This window comes from Accipiter gentilis, chromosome 9 (assembly GCF_929443795.1).
Source record: "Accipiter gentilis chromosome 9, bAccGen1.1, whole genome shotgun sequence".
Classification (NCBI taxonomy): Eukaryota; Metazoa; Chordata; class Aves; order Accipitriformes; family Accipitridae; genus Astur; species Astur gentilis.
The window spans coordinates 350047-366324 of NC_064888.1; the positions used below are offsets into that span (position 1 = coordinate 350047).

The window sequence follows — 16278 nt, forward strand, 5'->3', positions numbered from 1 at the left end:
TCGAGCCCCGAGTCCGGGGGTGGGGGAATCAGCCGGGGGTCTGGGCTGTCTCCCCCTGTTCCAGTTTTACCCGTTATTGGGGGGTTTTGACGCGGGGCGAATGCGTGCGGGGGGGGGGGGGGGTGGTGTCTGTGTGTGTGTACACACGCGTGTGCGTGGCGCTTCCCGCGGCGGCTCTGGTTGCCACGGGCATCCATGGGGCTGGTTGCCACGGGCCCTGGTTGCCACGGCAGCCGTGGGTCGTGGTTGCCACACGGGCAGTCGGTGGTCCAGGTTGCCGCGGGCCCCGGTTGCCATGGGCGGCCGTGGGTGCCGTTGCCATGGGCCCCGGTTGCCATGGGCCCCGGTTGCCATGGGCGGCCGTGGGTGCCGTTGCCATGGTCACCGGTTGCTATGGGCGGCCGCAGATGACGGCGCTGCGGCGGCGCAAGCGCGGGGGTAGGGCACGTGGCGCGCACTGCGCAGGCGCGGGGCTGCGGGAAGGGCGGGAGCGTCCGGGAGGCCACGCCCCCTTCCGGCGGCCTAGATCATCGCCGAGTGACGCAGCGGAAGAGGCGGGGCCTGAGGAGCGGAGCAGGAAGAGGTCGGTGGGGATCGGGGGGGGCCAGGGCCGGTGTCTCGTACTGGGAGGGGTGTCCGTCTCCCAGTACGTACTGGTGACCAGCGACCCCATATTGGGAGGGGTGTTCGTGTCCCGGCACGTACTGGAGACCCTGTACTGGGAGGGGTGTCTGTGTCCCAGTATGTACTGGAGACCAGTGACCCCGTATTGGGAGGGGTGTCCCGGTCCCAGTACGTACTGGAGATCCTGTACTGAGAGGGGTGTCCATGTCCCGGTGCATACTGGTGACCCCGTACTGGGAGGGGTGTCTGTGTCCCGCTACGTGCTGGTGACCCCGTACTGGGAGGGCTGTCCGTGTCCCGGTACGTACTGGGAGGGCTGTCCATGTCCCGGTACGTAATGGTGACCCCGTACTGGGAGGGGTGTCTGTGTCCCGGTATGTACTGGTGACCCTGTACTGGGAGGGGTATCCGTGTCCCGGTACGTGCTGGTGACCCCATACTGGGAGGAGTGTCTGTGTCCCGGTACGTACTGGGAGGGATCTCCATGTCCCGGTATGTAATGGTGACCCCATACTGGGAGGGGTGTCTGTGTCCCGGTATGTACTGGAGACCCTGTACTGGGAGGGGTATCAGTGTCCTGGTAGGTACTGGTGACCAGTGACCCCATGCTGGGCAGGTGTCTGCATCCCAGTACAGACTGGGAGCCTCCTGGCCAGCCCCCCAACCCCGTGACGACGATTCCTTGTCCCCCCCCAGGTCTTACTTGTCCTAGTCCCGCAGCACTAGAGACCCTCCGCCATGGTGAGTGGGGCCGGACGCTGCTGTGGCCACCGTGGCCGCGCTGGGGCTACCGCAGTCACACCGTGGCCGCGCTGGGGTCCCCGTCCAGCTCTAACACCCCCTGTGTCCCCCCCTCAACCAGGGTGAACGCAAAGGCACGAACAAGTACTACCCCCCCGACTTCGACCCGGCCAAGGTGAGGAGCTCAGTGGGGCTGGGGATGAGGATATCCGGCTCCGGGTTTGGGGGGAGGGGGTCTTGGAGGGGGGGGAGGAGGTGGGCTTGCTGACCCCCCTCTGCTTCCCTCCCGGCAGCATGGCTCCCTCAACAAGTACCACCATAGCCACCCACTGCGGGAGAGGGCCCGCAAGCTATCCCAGGGCATCCTCATCATCAGGTGAGGGGACACGAGGGGCTGGGGAGACCCCGAATCTTCCCTTCCCCTGCGGTGTGTGTGCGGGGGGGCTCGTGCTGTGTCCCCCGCGGCTGTGGTGACGGCCCCGTGCTGTGTGTCCCCCTCCCCAGGTTCGAGATGCCCTACAACATCTGGTGCGACGGCTGCAAGAACCACATCGGGATGGGTGAGTTCTCCCGCTGGAATTGACCTCCTCCGAGCTCCTTCCCCCTGCTCCAGCATCGCTGGGGCTCCACGGTCCCCGAATCCGCATGTCCTGGATGCGGTGGGGGTTCTGATCCCCTCCCCCAACCCCATTCTCCCTCGCAGGCGTCCGGTACAATGCAGAGAAGAAGAAGGTCGGCACTTACTACACAACGCCCATCTACAGGTGGGTGCGACGGCCGTGTCCCCATCCTTCCCCCCTTGCCATGGGCAGCCCCGGGGCGCAGGGACCCCCACCCTGACCCCGTCCCCCTCCCTAGGTTTCGGATGAAGTGTCACCTCTGTGTCAACTACATCGAGATGCAGACGGACCCGGCGGGCTGTGACTATGTCATCGTCAGTGGGGCCCGGCGCAAGGAGGAGCGCTGGGACATGAAGGATAACGAACAAGTCCTACCCACTGGTGAGTCCCGGTTCCGCCGGCAAGTCCCAACCCTGAGAGGGACATCCACCGAATCCCCTCGCTGTCCCCTGTCCCAGAGCGGGAGGAGAAGGAGAAGCTGGAGACGGACGCCATGTTCCGGCTGGAACACGGCGTGGCCGACCGGGCGACGCTGCAGCGAGCTGTCCCCTCGCTGGCCAGTCTGCAGGAGGCCCAAAGCGCCTGGAAGGACGACTTCGCCCTCAACAGCCGGCTCCGGAGGCACTTTAGGGTGAGCCCGGGGAGGGGCTGGGGGGGTTCTGCAGCCCCCTCCCCTACCCGGCTGGGGAGATTGACGGACCCCTTGTCCCCCTCCCCACCAAGGAGGAGAAGAAGACGCTGCGGGAGGAGGAGGAGGAGGCGGCGGCGCTGCAGGCAAAGGCCGGCCTGAGCATCCCTCTGGTGCGGGAGGCGGAGGAGGACCGGCGCCTGGCCGCGCTGCTCAAGTACCACAGCCCCGACTGTGCGTGGGGGGGCAGGGGTGGGCAGGGGGGGCAGCCAGGGCCTCTGGCCCCCCACCCCTGTGACCCCCAGCCTGTCCCTGTCCCCCTCCACAGCCTACGAGGAGAAGCAGAGGATGAAGCGGACAGAGATCTCCAGCCGCTCCTGGTTCTCCCCGGCCACCGGCAGCAGAGCCGGCGAGGCGCTGCGGAAGCTGGGCCTGGGGGGGCGAGCGCTGCGGGGCCGAGGGGGCCCCCCTGCTACCCTCGCCGGACTGGGCATCGTCCGGCGTCGCTCTGGAGAGGGGCCCGAGGGGCCGGCGGAGCCCGGGGGGCCAGAGCGGGGCGAGATGACCCCCTGCAGCCCCCCCGCACCCGCCAGTGAGCCGCAGGGGGGGGCCGAGGCTGGGACAGCCCCCCCTACCATCCCCCCGGCTGCCCCGTCCACCTCCCTCGTCGCTGACTATTCCGACTCCAGCTCCGAGGCGGAGAGTGCCTGAGTGGTGTTTTGGGGCTGGACCCCCCTCCTCCCGGCTGGTCCCGGGGGGTACCTGGGCCCCCTCCCCACCCCTATGCTCTCCCCCTCCCCCTGTAATTTATATGCCCCCCCCTCGCCCCAACATTAAAAGCTGTTGGCAGCACGGGCGCAGTCGTGTCCCTCTGCTCCTTCATGCAGCCGCAGCGCGAGTCACCTCCCCCCACACGGCATGGGACCCCCGTGGGGATGGGGCTCCAGGGTGGGGGCACCTGGGGGGGTGTGGTGGTGGTCCCCACTCTCATCCCCTGAGCTCGGACGCGGGGGGGTCCCTCTCTTGCCCCCTCCCAGACCCCCCTGTCACTCCTGGCTCTCCCCAGACAGAGTCTGGGCCAGGGCAGGAGTGGCGGGGGGGGGGGGCAGGAAGCACCGGCACGGCTTCCGGCACAGCCATGAGCCTGGAAGCCATCCGTTACCGCCGCGGCTCCCTCTCCATCCTCAACCAGCTCCTGCTGCCGGAGCAGCTCCGCTATGAGCCTGTGGACAGTGTGGAGCGCGCCTGGGAGGCCATCCGGGCCATGGAGGTGAGTGGGGGGGGGCCTCAAGGGACCCCCAGCCCCCCCCCCCCCCCATCCGGGGATGGCCACCGAGCTGACTGCTGTGCCTGCAGGTGCGGGGGGCCCCGGCCATCGCCTTGGTGGGGTGCCTGAGCCTGGCACTGGAGCTGGAGGCCGGCGCGGGGCCGGCGGGGGACGCGGCGGAGCTGGAGGCCTTTGTGGACGAGCGGCTGCGCTTCCTGCTGACGGCGCGGCCCACCGCTGTCAACCTGGGCCGTGAGGCCGAGCGGTTGCGTGCCTTTGCACGCCAGCGGGCCCAGAGCCCCGGCGTCACTGCACAGGGCCTGCGGGAGAGGTACCGGGGGGACGGGACACAGGGTCCTGGGGAGGGGGGGGCATGGAGAGAGGTAGGGGAGATGCTGGGGTCCCCTGGGGGGGATTTGGGGTGTGGGATCATCGTGGAGAGTGGGATTTAGGGTGTCAGGGTCCCCCGCCAGGGGGATTTGGGGTGGGGCACTGGGGTCCTGGCGGGATTTGGGGTACTGGGACAGGTAGGGGGTGGGACACTGGGGTGCTTCAGGGGGGATTTGGGGTGTAAGGAGAGGTAGGGTCAGTTGCTGGGGCCCCCCAGAGGAGGTTTGGGGTGTAGGATCTCACAGAGAGGAATTTGGGGTGTGTGGGTCCCCCAGGGGACATGGGTGTCAGGGAGATGCTGGGACGCCCTGGGGGCATTTGGGGTGTTGGGGACTGGTGGGGTGGGATACCATGGTCCTCCTGGGGGAGGGGATTTGAGGTGTGGGATCTTGTGGAGAGGGATTTAGGATGCTGAGCTCCTGTGAGGGGGAATTTGTGGTGTCAGGAGAGGTCAGGCAGGGTGCTGAGGTCCCTCGGGGGGGATGTGGGGTGCCGGGGTGGGGGGTTCGTATGCCCAGGTTCTCCCCTGCAGCATCATCGAGCACATCGAGGGGCTGCTGGAGAAGGACCGGGAGGACAACCGGAGCATCGGGGCACACGGGGCCCGGCACATCCTCCAGCGCGTCCCTGAGGGCGGCGTCACCCTCCTCACCCACTGCAACACTGGCACCCTGGCCACCGCCGGCTACGGCACCGCTCTAGGTAGGTGGTGGGGGGAGCCGGTGGGGGGAGCCGAACAGTCCCCTCCCCGGGGCGAGAGCCGGCCCTGATGTCCCCCCTGTTGTCTGCAGGCATCGTGCGGGCACTGCACGAGCAGGGCCGGCTGACACAGGTGTTCTGCACCGAGACCCGGCCCTACAACCAGGGCAGCCGGCTGACCGCCTTCGAGCTGCTGCACGACCGCATCCCCGCCACCCTCATCGCCGACAGCGCTGCCGCTGCCGCCATGCGGGACCGTGGCGTCCAGGGTCAGCGAGGGGGGGGGGCCTGGTGGGGGGGATGGAGACGGGACTGGGGGTGGGCTGGAGACCCGCTGACTCTCGCTCTGTCCCCAGCTGTGGTGGTGGGAGCCGACCGGGTGGCCGCCAACGGGGACACGGCCAACAAGATTGGCACCTACCAGCTGGCGGTGGCGGCGCGGCACCACGGCATCCCCTTCTACGTGGCGGCCCCCACCTCATCCTGTGACCCGGCCCTGCCCGGCGGTGCCGACATCCCCATCGAGGAGCGGCTGGGCCGGGAGCTCACCCACTTCCAGGGCCTGTGCCTGGCTCCCCAGGGTGGGTGTTGTGTCCGTCCCCGTTCCCACCCCCCCCCAGTCCCGAAGGCAGCAGTGGGTCTGGGGGGGCATTCAGGGTGACCCCAGGGTCCCCGTGCCGTCAGGGTGCTGGTGGCTCCAGCGGGTATCCCCCATACAGGGCAGGGGTGTCCCCCATACAGGGCAGGGGTGTCCCCTGTGGGCTGGGGGTGTCCTTGTGCCCCCCAGGGTGCTCACAGGCCCATGGGGGTCCCACATAAGACACCGAGGCCCATATAGGGCAAGGGGATCCCATACGGGGCGGGTAGGTTGGTCCTATATAACATAGTGCTTCCCATATGGGGTGGGGGGGTCCTATATAAGACAGGAGTGTCCTATATGAGGTGGGGATGTCCCTCCACCCCCCAGGGTGCTCACAGGCCCGGGGAGGTCCCATATAGAGTGGGGGGGTCCTATATCAGATGGGGGGGGTTCCCATATAGAGTGGGTAGGTCTTGTATAGGGCAGGGGGCTCCCATATGGAGTGGGGGGTCCTATAAGGCTTGGAGGGACCCTATATAAGATGGCGGGGTCCATATAGGGCAGAGGGTCCCGTATAGGGCGAATAGGTGCTATATAGGGTGGGGGGGTGCGTGGCAGGGTTGCTTCGACTCTCTTCCCCCCCCCCCCGAATCTCCAGGTATCGACGTGTGGAACCCGGCCTTCGACGTCACCCCCCATGACCTCATCACGGGCGGCATCGTCACCGAGTGGGGTGTCTTCGCCCCAGCGGAGCTGCGGCAGGCACTGGCAGAGCGGGGGGGCGCGGGGGTCAGTAAAGGCCTCCGACTAGGGGAAAACTGCTTCCGCCTCGTTCTGTCCCGGCATGCTGTGCGGTTCGCCGTCCAGTTGTATCCCGGCGTGCCCCGCGCAGTGCGGGAACCCGGAAGCGCCGCGGCGACATGGCCCAGGGCAGGCCCAAGGCAGCGGCCAAGCGGCCCGGGCGGGCGGCGGCGGGGGGGACCCCGGCCCGGGGGGCGCGGGGGCCGCGGAAGGGAGGTGAGGGGCGCCCGGGACCGGGGGGCCGTCCGTGGGGCTGAGGGCTTTGGGGGGGGGAGGGGCGTGAAGGGGGGGGGGTCTGCCTCCCGCCCACCCGCTGACACCTCCCCCCCCCCCAGGCCGGACCATCGCCCCCAAAAAGCTCCGTGTGATCCAGCAGCAGAAGCTGAAGAAGGTGAGGCTGGGGAGGGAAGTGGTGCGGGGGGGGGGGGGGGGCCGGGTAGTGCCCCCCCTCCTCTGACACTCCCCCTCCCGCAGCGGCTGGAGGTGGGCATCCGGATGAAGATCGAGCGGGAGGCGGTGCAGCGGGCGGGCGCCGGCCTCCCCAAGAAGCTGGCGGTGATCGCCGCGCCGCCCCCCGCCGCCGGCCCCGCCAAGGGCAAAACCAAGAAGCGCCGGGGCTGAGGACCACCACCCCTTTCCCCTCCCTCCGCGGGACACCACCCCCCACCCCCCCCCCGAGGCGCCTGGGGGGGGAGGGGGCGTGGCGGGAGCTGTCATGAGCGTGTCCGTCCTCAGCCATCGCTGTAATTGTCTAATAAAAGGGGTTGGGGGGGGGGGGCGCGTGTCTCTCCCCCCTCCCACCACCGCTGCTGGTGTTCCCCGCGTTGAGGGGGGGGGGGGGCGGTGCCGCGCGCGTGGGGAGAGCCAGGCCCCGGGGGGCGGGTGGGGGGGGCGGGGCGCCGGGGCCGGTGTCGCCGTGGGGGGTCCCGTCCCGCCTCTCCGCCTTTACGCTGCCGCTTTTCTGGCGCCGGCAGAACTTTATGAATGGGGTTCCGAGGCCTTGCCCCCTCTCGCCGGTACCGCCTCCCCGCCCTCTCTCCTTGCTCATTGGTGGGCTACGCCATGACTGGCAGCTCTCTCCGCCCCGAGGTGATTGATAGAGGGAGGAGCGCCGGCGACCAATCGGCGGGCGTCGGGGGCGGGGGTTGTGCTGCGGTTGGTTCACGCTCCCGTAGAGCCTTAAAGGCGCCGCGTCCCTTTTGGGAGCGGAGCGGGGGGGGGGGGGACGGGACACGTGGGCAAACGCCCCCACAGTCTTTGGGTGGGGCCTGATTGGGCGTGGCTGGGGGTTAAGGCCCGCCCCCTCCCGCGCCCCCCCCCCCCCCCCCCCCCCCCATCTCTGACATCAGGGAAATTCCCTGAAATCGGGCGCGTTTCACAAAGCGCCGCCGGGTTTATTTTGGGAAACAAACAGGGAAAAACGGGGGCGGGCGGGGCCCGGACGCCTGGGTCCCCGTCCTGCCGGGGCGTGCCCCCCCCAACACCCCCCCACCCCCGTGACTCATCCCCGTAATCCCCTCATTCCCGGTGACGCCCCTTGGGGGGGGGCTCCCGGGGCTGCTTATGATCCCGGTCCCCCAATTCCTTCCTTTTTTTGGGACACACACGCACACACACACCCCACCCCCCCCCGGGGGTTTTCGGGGTTTCTGCAGTGTGGAAGAACCTGCGGGTCCCGGTGAGCTCGGCCGTACACGCGGGACCCGGGCAGGGCTCCACCACGGGGGTTCGGGGGGGGGTCCTGAGTGTGTCCCAGGGGGGTTTCAGGGGACCCAGGGGTGGGGGGGGGGCAGTTCGGGGACCCCGTGGGCCGCCGGCGTGAGGGGCCAGACTCCTGTTCCTGCTGAACTGAGCCAGTTTAACCAAAGCAACTGCATATCAGCTCAGTAGGCACGGGAGGCAGCGCCCGGGGGGGGTCCTGGCGTCCTGGAGGGGTCCTGAGGTCCTGGGGGGGGGGTCCAACACCTGGGGGCAGGACACCCAGGCGTCCGGCCGGGAGGGCACCGGGGAGCGGAACTTAGCCACTGTGAACACGACGCGGGTGCCAACTCTGTTCACAGGTGGGCTAAGCCCTGCCCCACGGCCCCGCGGCCCCCCCCCCCCGAAACCACCCCACCACCCCAACCAAACCCCCCACCCCACCCTCGGCCCCGTCCCGGCGAACTCTGGCGTCCTGGCTGCGGGGGCTGGCGCCCGTTGGAAATCCCTGGCAATGTGATTTTGGGCGAGATGGTAAAAAATCGCATCGCCAGGAACCCCGGCGGGCGGCAGCGGGACAAGTGGGGGGCTGGCAGACGCGGGGGGGGGGGGAGGAGAGCCCCGGGAGGGGTCAGCGATGATCCCACGGTGTGGCCGCGGCCGTTGGCATCGGGTCGGGGCCGGATCCGGAGCCGTGTCCCACCTGGGGAGAGGAGGGTGTAGTCAGCGGTGGGTGTCGGCACCCCCCCCCCCGGGGTGGGGGGGCTGCCCTGGGCACCTTGGGGCTGCCAGCTCCCGGCGCTGGGTCAAGCCGGGTCAGCGCTCCCCTCCCGCGGTAAAAATAACCCCGGCAGGATCTGGCTGGGAAGGGGAGAGCGTCCAGGCCGGCCGGGCGCCGCTGTGCCGAGGGGGGGGCACCGCCCCGGAGGAGCCGGCGCGGGCGCGAGCGCACGAGGGCTGAGTCACGGTGTGGGCCGGGCCGGGCACGTGCCAGCACCGGACGGTGCCGTGGGAGGGGGAACGACACGTGAGAGCCGGGACGCTTGTGCAAGGCAGGGTGGCACCGGGGACGGACGCTGCCGGCACGCCTGCTTGCAGGCCCCAGCACACGGCAGCAGCTCCCGGCTGCGGTGATGTCCTCGCGGTGCCGGCACGGTCTCGCCACCGGGGACCAGCCCGGTGGCTCGGCTTGGCGTGGGGGAGCGGGTACCGGCAGCGTAGACCCGGCCACGTGCTGTGCCCGGAGCCGGTGGCACCGCAGCTCCCCCAGCAAACGCCGAAACGCACCGCTGCAGAGCCCAGGTGTGAAAACGTGTGTCCCCAGCTGCCACCATGTGCCGGTGCCGTCCCCGCAGCGGGCGGGACGAGCGTTTGGTGCGCACCAGTTCCTTCCCAGCCCGGCCACGGCCACGGCAGGACCATGTGGCACCGGCTGAGCCCCGGCAAAGCCCCCAGCGGGGAGGGGACGCACCGTGGCTGGCGCTGCCCCATCACCGAGCGGGCACGGCCCCACCTCCCCCGTGTCCCCCAGCGCCATCAGCTGCAGCAGCCACCGGCCCCGGCGGTGTCGCCGCGTCCCCCTCAACTGTTGGCTGGCACCAGGACCCCCGTGTCCCCTGGTCCCCCTGGACGTAGCCATGGGGCAGACGTGGGGCAGACGTGGGTTGGCCGTGGGGCGGCCGTGAGGCACGGTGTCCCCAGCCAGGCAGGGGACGCGGGCGTCGGGGCTCCGGCGACGCCGGCGGTGGCGGCCGGGAAGTTCCTGGAAGAAGCGTGTAATGGGGCCGGGGCTCCTCGGCCGCCATGTGGGAGCCGGCGAGGCCCCGCCCGGCCGTGACATCACCATCGCCACGGCAACGGGCGCACTTCAAAGGGAATCGGGTGGAAAGGGCCCAAAAAAATCGGGATAAACAGCGACCGACGGCGGCGGCATAAACAAAATGTCTGGTGCTGCCGGGGGGGGCCGGGCTGGCGAGCGCGTGCCCGGGCGGGGGCGGGGGGCCGCCCAGACGCCTGGGTTCCCGCCTGGCGGCCGCGGCGCTACCAACACCTCGGTGCCAACGGGGCGGTCGCGGGCAGCACCGCGGCAAGAGCAGGCCCCAACTCGGCCAAAGCGAAGCCAATGCCGCTGGGCGCCGGGCACGGCGGCGGCACTGCGGGCACAGCCCTGTGCCGGACGGCAGCCGATCCGTGGCGGTGCTGGCTCGCGGCCGCAGTGGCCGCCCCGAGTTTTGCCGCCACCTTCTGAGCGCGGTACGAGGGTGCCAGGATCACCCTCGCACGATGGGGTGACCCCGGTTTTGGGGGTCTCTGGCGCCCGCGGCCTCTTCCCAGGCGGGTGCTGCCGGCCGGGCCGGGCTCTCTGCCCGCGCGGCGCCAGGGCGTTGCCGGCTCGGCAGCCCCGACCGGCTCACGTGGGCCCCGGCGGGCACCGAGCGGGGGCGGCCACCCGGACGCCTGGGTTCCCCGCCAGCGGGGGCTAGGGGGGGGGCGGTGGCACCCCTGCCAAAATCCCCACCTTTCTGCCCAAAAACGGGGAGCGGGAAAAGCTGGCGTCGCCGCGCAGCGCCTCCCTGACGCCTGCGGCCGGCGCGGCGGGATGCGGCCGCCGTGGGGCAGAGCCGCTCCCATCGTCCCCCCCCACCCCAGCGCCCCAGCTCCACTGCCGTGCCCGGCCGCCCGGGACCGCGGGCGTCGGGGGGTCGAGGGCCGGGCTGGTGTCGGGGGGGGGAAGCGAGGCCCGGGGGTGCCGGCGCGGTTCCCGGCGTCAGCCAGGCCAAGGCGGGGGCGGGGGCCGAGGAGGAGCGAGGAAAGGGCCGCCCCGTCCGCGCCCGTCGGCACACGCAGCGCCGGGGGGAAAGGATGAATCACGCTCCTCGGCGGCGCCCGCCCCGGCGCACCCTCCCGCGGCCCCCACCCGCCCGCCCGACGCACCGCGCCCGGTGGCGGCGGGGGGGGGTCCCGGCCCCCTCCGAAACCTCCGGCCGCCCCGGCCCCCCCCCGTGCCGGCCCCCGAGCGGGCGACAGCGTTGGCGGCCTCGATGCCCGCGGCCACGGTCGTGCCGCCGCCACGCCCCAACGCGCTGCCGGGATCCCCCCCGGCCCCGTGGGGCCCCGCTCTCGGCCCCGGCGGGAACCGGAGGGTCGCAACCCCTGCCCGCCATCCCCACAGTACGGCCTGGCACAGGCCCGGCGCGGTTTGGCACGGCTCGGCACGAGGCGAGCGAGGCCGGCCAGGCCCCGACCCTTCTCCCGCCGCCCCGGAGGGACGGCAACTTTCCTCCGGGGTCTCCCGCCGTGCCGGGGCCGGCCAAGCGCCAGCCGGCGGCCGTACTCACCGGGAGCGCCGGCGGCCGCGGCCCCCGTCGGGGTCCCCCGGGGCGGCGGCGGGCGGGCAGCCGGGGAGCGCGAAGGCTCCCAAAGTCACTGACTTTTACTCCAAGAAGGGAAATCCTTTTTAAAACCTTCGCTCCGCCCCGGGAGCGCGGCGAGGCCGCGGCGGCGGTGAGAGGAGGGGCCTGGGCCGCGGCACCCGGCTCCCGCACCCTTTCGGGGCCGCCGGGCCTCCGCCGCCGCCGCCGCTGCCGTGGGCGCGCGGTGCCGCACGGTCTGCGGGGACGGCGACGGCGACACGACGGCCGACGGGTTGGCGCAACCCCGCGGCGAGGGCGGCACGTGCCCCCCCCCCCCAACACCTCCCCGGCGAGGGGCCCCATGGCGTGAGAGCTGCGCCGCGCCCCACAGCAAGGGGGCCGTGTGCCCCACGGCGAGGGGACTCGTTGCCCCCTGGCACAGTGGCCACGTGCCCCATGGCAGAGGGGCCAGGCACCCCACGGCAAGGGGGCTAGGTGCCCCTTGGCAAGGAGGCCGCGTGCCCCATGGTGAGGGGACTTGTTGCCCCACGGCGAGGGGGCCACGTGCCTTTACAGTGAGGGGACTCGTTGCCCTGTGGCAACCGGTCTGGGTGCCCCCATGGCACAGGAGGTGGGCACCCCATGGCAAGGGGGCCGTGTGCCCCATGGCATAGGGGCTTGGCACCCCATGGCAAGGGGGCTAGGAGCCCCACGGCGAGGGGGCCAGGTGCCCGCAGCCCCTGTGCCCGTCCCAGTCTGTGCCTCAGTTTCCCCTGGGCTGCCTGAGGGGGGGGCGGGGCTACCTGGCTGTGGGGGGGTCTGAGCTGGTGCTGGGGCAGATGGGGGTGATGTTGGGGGGGGGGGCAGGAGCAATACTGGTGGGACAGGAGCAATACTGGTGGGGCAGGACCAGTACTGGGGGACAGGAGCAATACTGGTGGGACAGGAGCAATACTGGTGGGGCAGGACCAGTACTGGGGGACAGGAGCAATACTGGTGGGACAGGAGCAATACTGGTGGGGCAGGACCAGTACTGGGGGACAGGAGCAATACTGGTGGGACAGGAGCAATACTGGTGGGGCAGGACCAGTACTGGGGGACAGGAGCAATACTGGTGGGACAGGAGCAATACGGGTGGGGCAGGACCAGTACTGGGGGACAGGAGCAATACTGGTGGGACAGGAGCAATACTGGTGGGGCAGGACCAGTACTGGGGGAGGGCAGGAGCAATACTGGGGGACAGGAGCAATACTGGTGGGGCAGGACCAGTACTGGGGGAGGGCAGGAGCAATACTGGTGGGACAGGAGCAATACTGGTGGGGCAGGACCAGTACTGGGAGGGCAGGAGCAATACTAGGGGGACAGGACCAGTACTAGGGGGGCAGGACCAGTACTGGTGGGGCAGGAGCAATACTGGTGGGGCAGGACCAGTACTGGGGGGGGCAGGACCAGTACTGGGGGACAGGATCAATACTGGGGGGACAGGACCAGTACTGGGGGGGCAGGAGCAATACTGGGGAAGCAGGAGTAATACTGGGGCAACAGGACCAGTACTGGGGGACAGGAGCAATACTGGGAGGCAGGACTAGTACTGGGGAACAGGAGCAATACTGGGGGGGGGGGGCAGGAGCAATGCCAGGGGTACCAGGGTGAATTTGGGGTGACAGGGGTGATGTGGGGGGGCCGGGGCCGATACCGGGGGCCCCTCGACCGCAGTGCCAGCCGGGAGGGTCTCCGATCCCGGCCCCGGGGGGAGCGGGCAGGACGCGGCCTCCCGGTGCAGGGAAGCCGGTGGCGGCAGCGGGCGCGTGGGGTGCCGTGGGGTGCCGTGGGGCCGGGGCGGCGGGGTCTCCATGGCGATGCCGCACACACAGACATTAAACAGAGTTTTTGCATCGGAAGTCGGCAAAACCACAGCGCGTCACTGCGGCCGCTGCCGCCAGGCCAGGGCCCCCGCTTCCCCCCCCTGGCCCTTCCCCACCCCGGCCCTGCCTGCCCCACATCCTGCGCCCCGCTGCCCCCACCCCGGTCCCGGACCCCCGGACCCCCCCACTGCCCCCGCTGCTGTCTGGGCCAGGGCGTGGGGAAGTGGGGGAACGGGCGGGTGACCACCCGGCGGGTATGGACCGGGGTGGGATACGGACCCAGTGGGATACGGACCCAGTGGGATACGGACTGGGGTGGGATATGGACCGGGATGGGATATGGACCCAGTGGGATATGGACCCAGTGGGATACGGACTGGGGTGGGATACGGACCCAGTGGGATATGGACCCAGTGGGATACGGACTGGGGTGGGATACAGACCCAGTGGGGTACGGACCCAGTGGGATACGGACTGGGGTGGGATATGGACTGGGGTGGGGTATGGACCCAGTGGGATACAGACCCAGTGGGATATGGACCGGGGTGGGATATGGGCCCAGTGGGATACGGATTGGGGTGGTATATGGACCCAGTGGGATACTGACGGGTGGGATACAGACCCAGTGGGATATGGACTGGGGTGGGATACAGACTGGGGTGGGATGTGGATCTAGTGGGACACGGACTGGGGTGGGATACAGACCCAGTGGGATATGGACCAGGATGGGATACAGACCCAGTGGGATACAGACTGGGGTGGGATACAGACCAGGGTGAGATAAGAACTGGGGTGGGATACAGAGCCACTGGGATACGGACCTGGGTGGGGTATGGACCTGGGTGGGATATGGATCAGGTTGGGATATGGACCTGGGCGGGATACGGACACGGTGGGACACAGCTCAGGGTGGGATACAGACCCAGATGGGATAGGGACCCGGGTGGGACACAGCCCCAGCAGAGGCGTCAGCCCTGCGACAGCTCAGCCCTGGCCCCGCAGCCCCCTCGGTGCCACCGCCGAGCATCGGCCCCACCGGGGACCCGCGGGGCCGAGCGTGTCCCCTCCCCCCCCCCCCAACCCCGGTTCCCACAGCCTCACCGGGCCGCCCTGCCCGCGGGTCCTCGCGCGCCGCAGCCGGCACGTGGCCGCGGTGTCGTGGCGCCCTGGGGGTTAACGCGAGGCCGGGCCTGGTGCTGCCAGGATCCGGCCCGGCTGCCGTCACCGCCCGTCTCCGTGGAGATGATGGAAGTTCCTAAATACAATTATTGGGAGGTTTTAGGTTTCCTCCGCGACGAGGAGGGACAAACAATAGCGGGGAGGGACCGGGTGCCCCGTGGGGGGCTCGGCCCCATGACACCCCCCCAGTGCCCCCACGGCCCCACCTTTGCACCCGGCGGCTGCTGGCACGGCCGCGGCACGAGGACGACGGGTACGGCTGTGCCGCGGGGACCGTGGGTCCCCCCAAACCCCACGGTACGGCCCCCGGGTCCCCCCCAGCCCTGGTCTGCACCCGGTGCCCGCGGGGAGGTCCCCGACCCTGTCCCCATCCCCGTCCCTGTGCCCCCAGCCCGGCCGCACATCTGGCAGCGGCCGCACATCTGGCAGAGGCGGCTCCCCCGGGGCGGCACAGCTGGGCGGGAGCCGCTGCGCCAGCTGCTAATTTTAAACGCACGCGGGGCTGGACAAGGGGGGGGACACCCCCACGCCCCCCCCCCCCCCCGTGCCGTAGGGCTGGGCAGCGCCGCACACGCTGCACCGCAGCCGGCACACGGCACGGCACACACGGCACTGCGTGCGGCACAGGGCACAGCACGCATGGCGTCGCACACGCGGCGATGCACGCACAGGAGTCCACGCGCATGGTGGTGCAAACGCACGAGGCCGCGCACACGGAGCGCTGCGTGCGCTGCACGTCACACTCAGCGCCGCGCAGGCACGCACGGCGCCGCACACGCAGCAATGCGCGCCAGTATGCGCAGCGGCGCGCCGGTGGCAGCGCACACACGTGCGCACGTGGCAGTGCACACGTGCACGCGTGGCGATGCCCGCGCTGCAACGCGCGCATGCACGCACACGCAGAGGAATGCATGCACGCACGCACACGCGTGTGGCAATGCACACCCGAACAGGCTGCAACGCTCCCAGTGCCGCACGCCTGCCGTATGGAGACCCCCCCCCCAGCACACGCGCACTGTGGTGTGCACACGGCAACGCACACGTGTGCACACGTGTGCACGCGCACACGCCCCCAGCTGCCTTGCACACACTGCAGACACACGCCACGATGGGCAGAGCGAGCGATGCACGGGAGCACACGTGCACTCGCGCGCACACACTTATGTACTTGTGCACGCTCACACGCGTGCACACACACGCTCACAGATGCACTCACTCTTGTACACTCACACTCGCACGCTCACACTCACTCACGCCCCCCCCCCTCGCCGTGACAACGAGCAGCCCCAGCGCGCTGCAGAGCGTGCAGCCCCGCCGTGCACACGCAGCCGACGCACGCTCGCTTGCTCGCTCGCACGCACCCGCGCAACCGCGCCGCGCGCGCCGGTGGCAGGACCGTGGTGGCCGCGGCGGCCGCGGCGGGCGCAGGCGCTGGCGGGGCCGGCGGCGCAGAAATGTCCTTTCTAGGTAATGGCAGCGGCCGGGGCTGGCGCTCGCCCACGCGCCAGACGGCACATTCCTCCCGCCTGACTCAGCCCCGCCGCCGCCTCGCACACGCGCTGCGCCGGGGCGGCCGGGGGCTCGCGCGGCCCGCTTGGCGGGCACGGCACGACGCCGTGCGGTGCGGGATGAGGCGACGCGGCGCGGTACGGCGCGGAGGAGCGGTGCGGCGGGGCGCAGCCCGGCACGGCGCGCCGTGGCACAGTAACGGCGTGGCACGGCGCGGCGTGGCGCGGCGCAGGGTGGCGTGGCGCAGCGGAGGGTGGCACGGCATGGCGCAGCATGGCCCCGACTCGCCCGGGGAAGGCGCACACACGTGCAGCCGTTTCTGGA

General features: G+C 70.6%; 3 protein-coding genes across 3 annotated transcripts; all 3 read left to right on the forward strand.

The window, feature by feature from the left end:
- The first annotated feature begins 471 nt into the window (after positions 1 to 471).
- On the forward strand, positions 472 to 3428 carry YJU2B (YJU2 splicing factor homolog B). The gene is made up of 10 exons (XM_049810697.1): positions 472 to 583; positions 1321 to 1365; positions 1487 to 1540; positions 1659 to 1741; positions 1870 to 1925; positions 2069 to 2129; positions 2224 to 2366; positions 2444 to 2616; positions 2709 to 2847; positions 2942 to 3428. The coding sequence occupies exons 2-10, from the start codon at positions 1363 to 1365 to the stop codon at positions 3322 to 3324; spliced, it is 1095 nt and encodes a 364-aa protein (XP_049666654.1). The 5' UTR covers positions 472 to 583; positions 1321 to 1362; the 3' UTR covers positions 3325 to 3428.
- MRI1 (methylthioribose-1-phosphate isomerase 1) lies at positions 3425 to 6882 on the forward strand. Its single transcript, XM_049810691.1, has 8 exons — positions 3425 to 3883; positions 3970 to 4211; positions 4803 to 4972; positions 5062 to 5238; positions 5326 to 5550; positions 6208 to 6338; positions 6686 to 6741; positions 6825 to 6882. Exons 1-7 carry the CDS (start codon positions 3425 to 3427, stop codon positions 6716 to 6718), a joined length of 1437 nt encoding a protein of 478 aa, XP_049666648.1. The 3' UTR covers positions 6719 to 6741; positions 6825 to 6882.
- C9H19orf53 (chromosome 9 C19orf53 homolog) lies at positions 6410 to 7143 on the forward strand. The gene is made up of 3 exons (XM_049810706.1): positions 6410 to 6566; positions 6686 to 6741; positions 6825 to 7143. The coding sequence occupies exons 1-3, from the start codon at positions 6470 to 6472 to the stop codon at positions 6969 to 6971; spliced, it is 300 nt and encodes a 99-aa protein (XP_049666663.1). The 5' UTR covers positions 6410 to 6469; the 3' UTR covers positions 6972 to 7143.
- The last annotated feature ends 9135 nt before the right edge of the window (positions 7144 to 16278 follow it).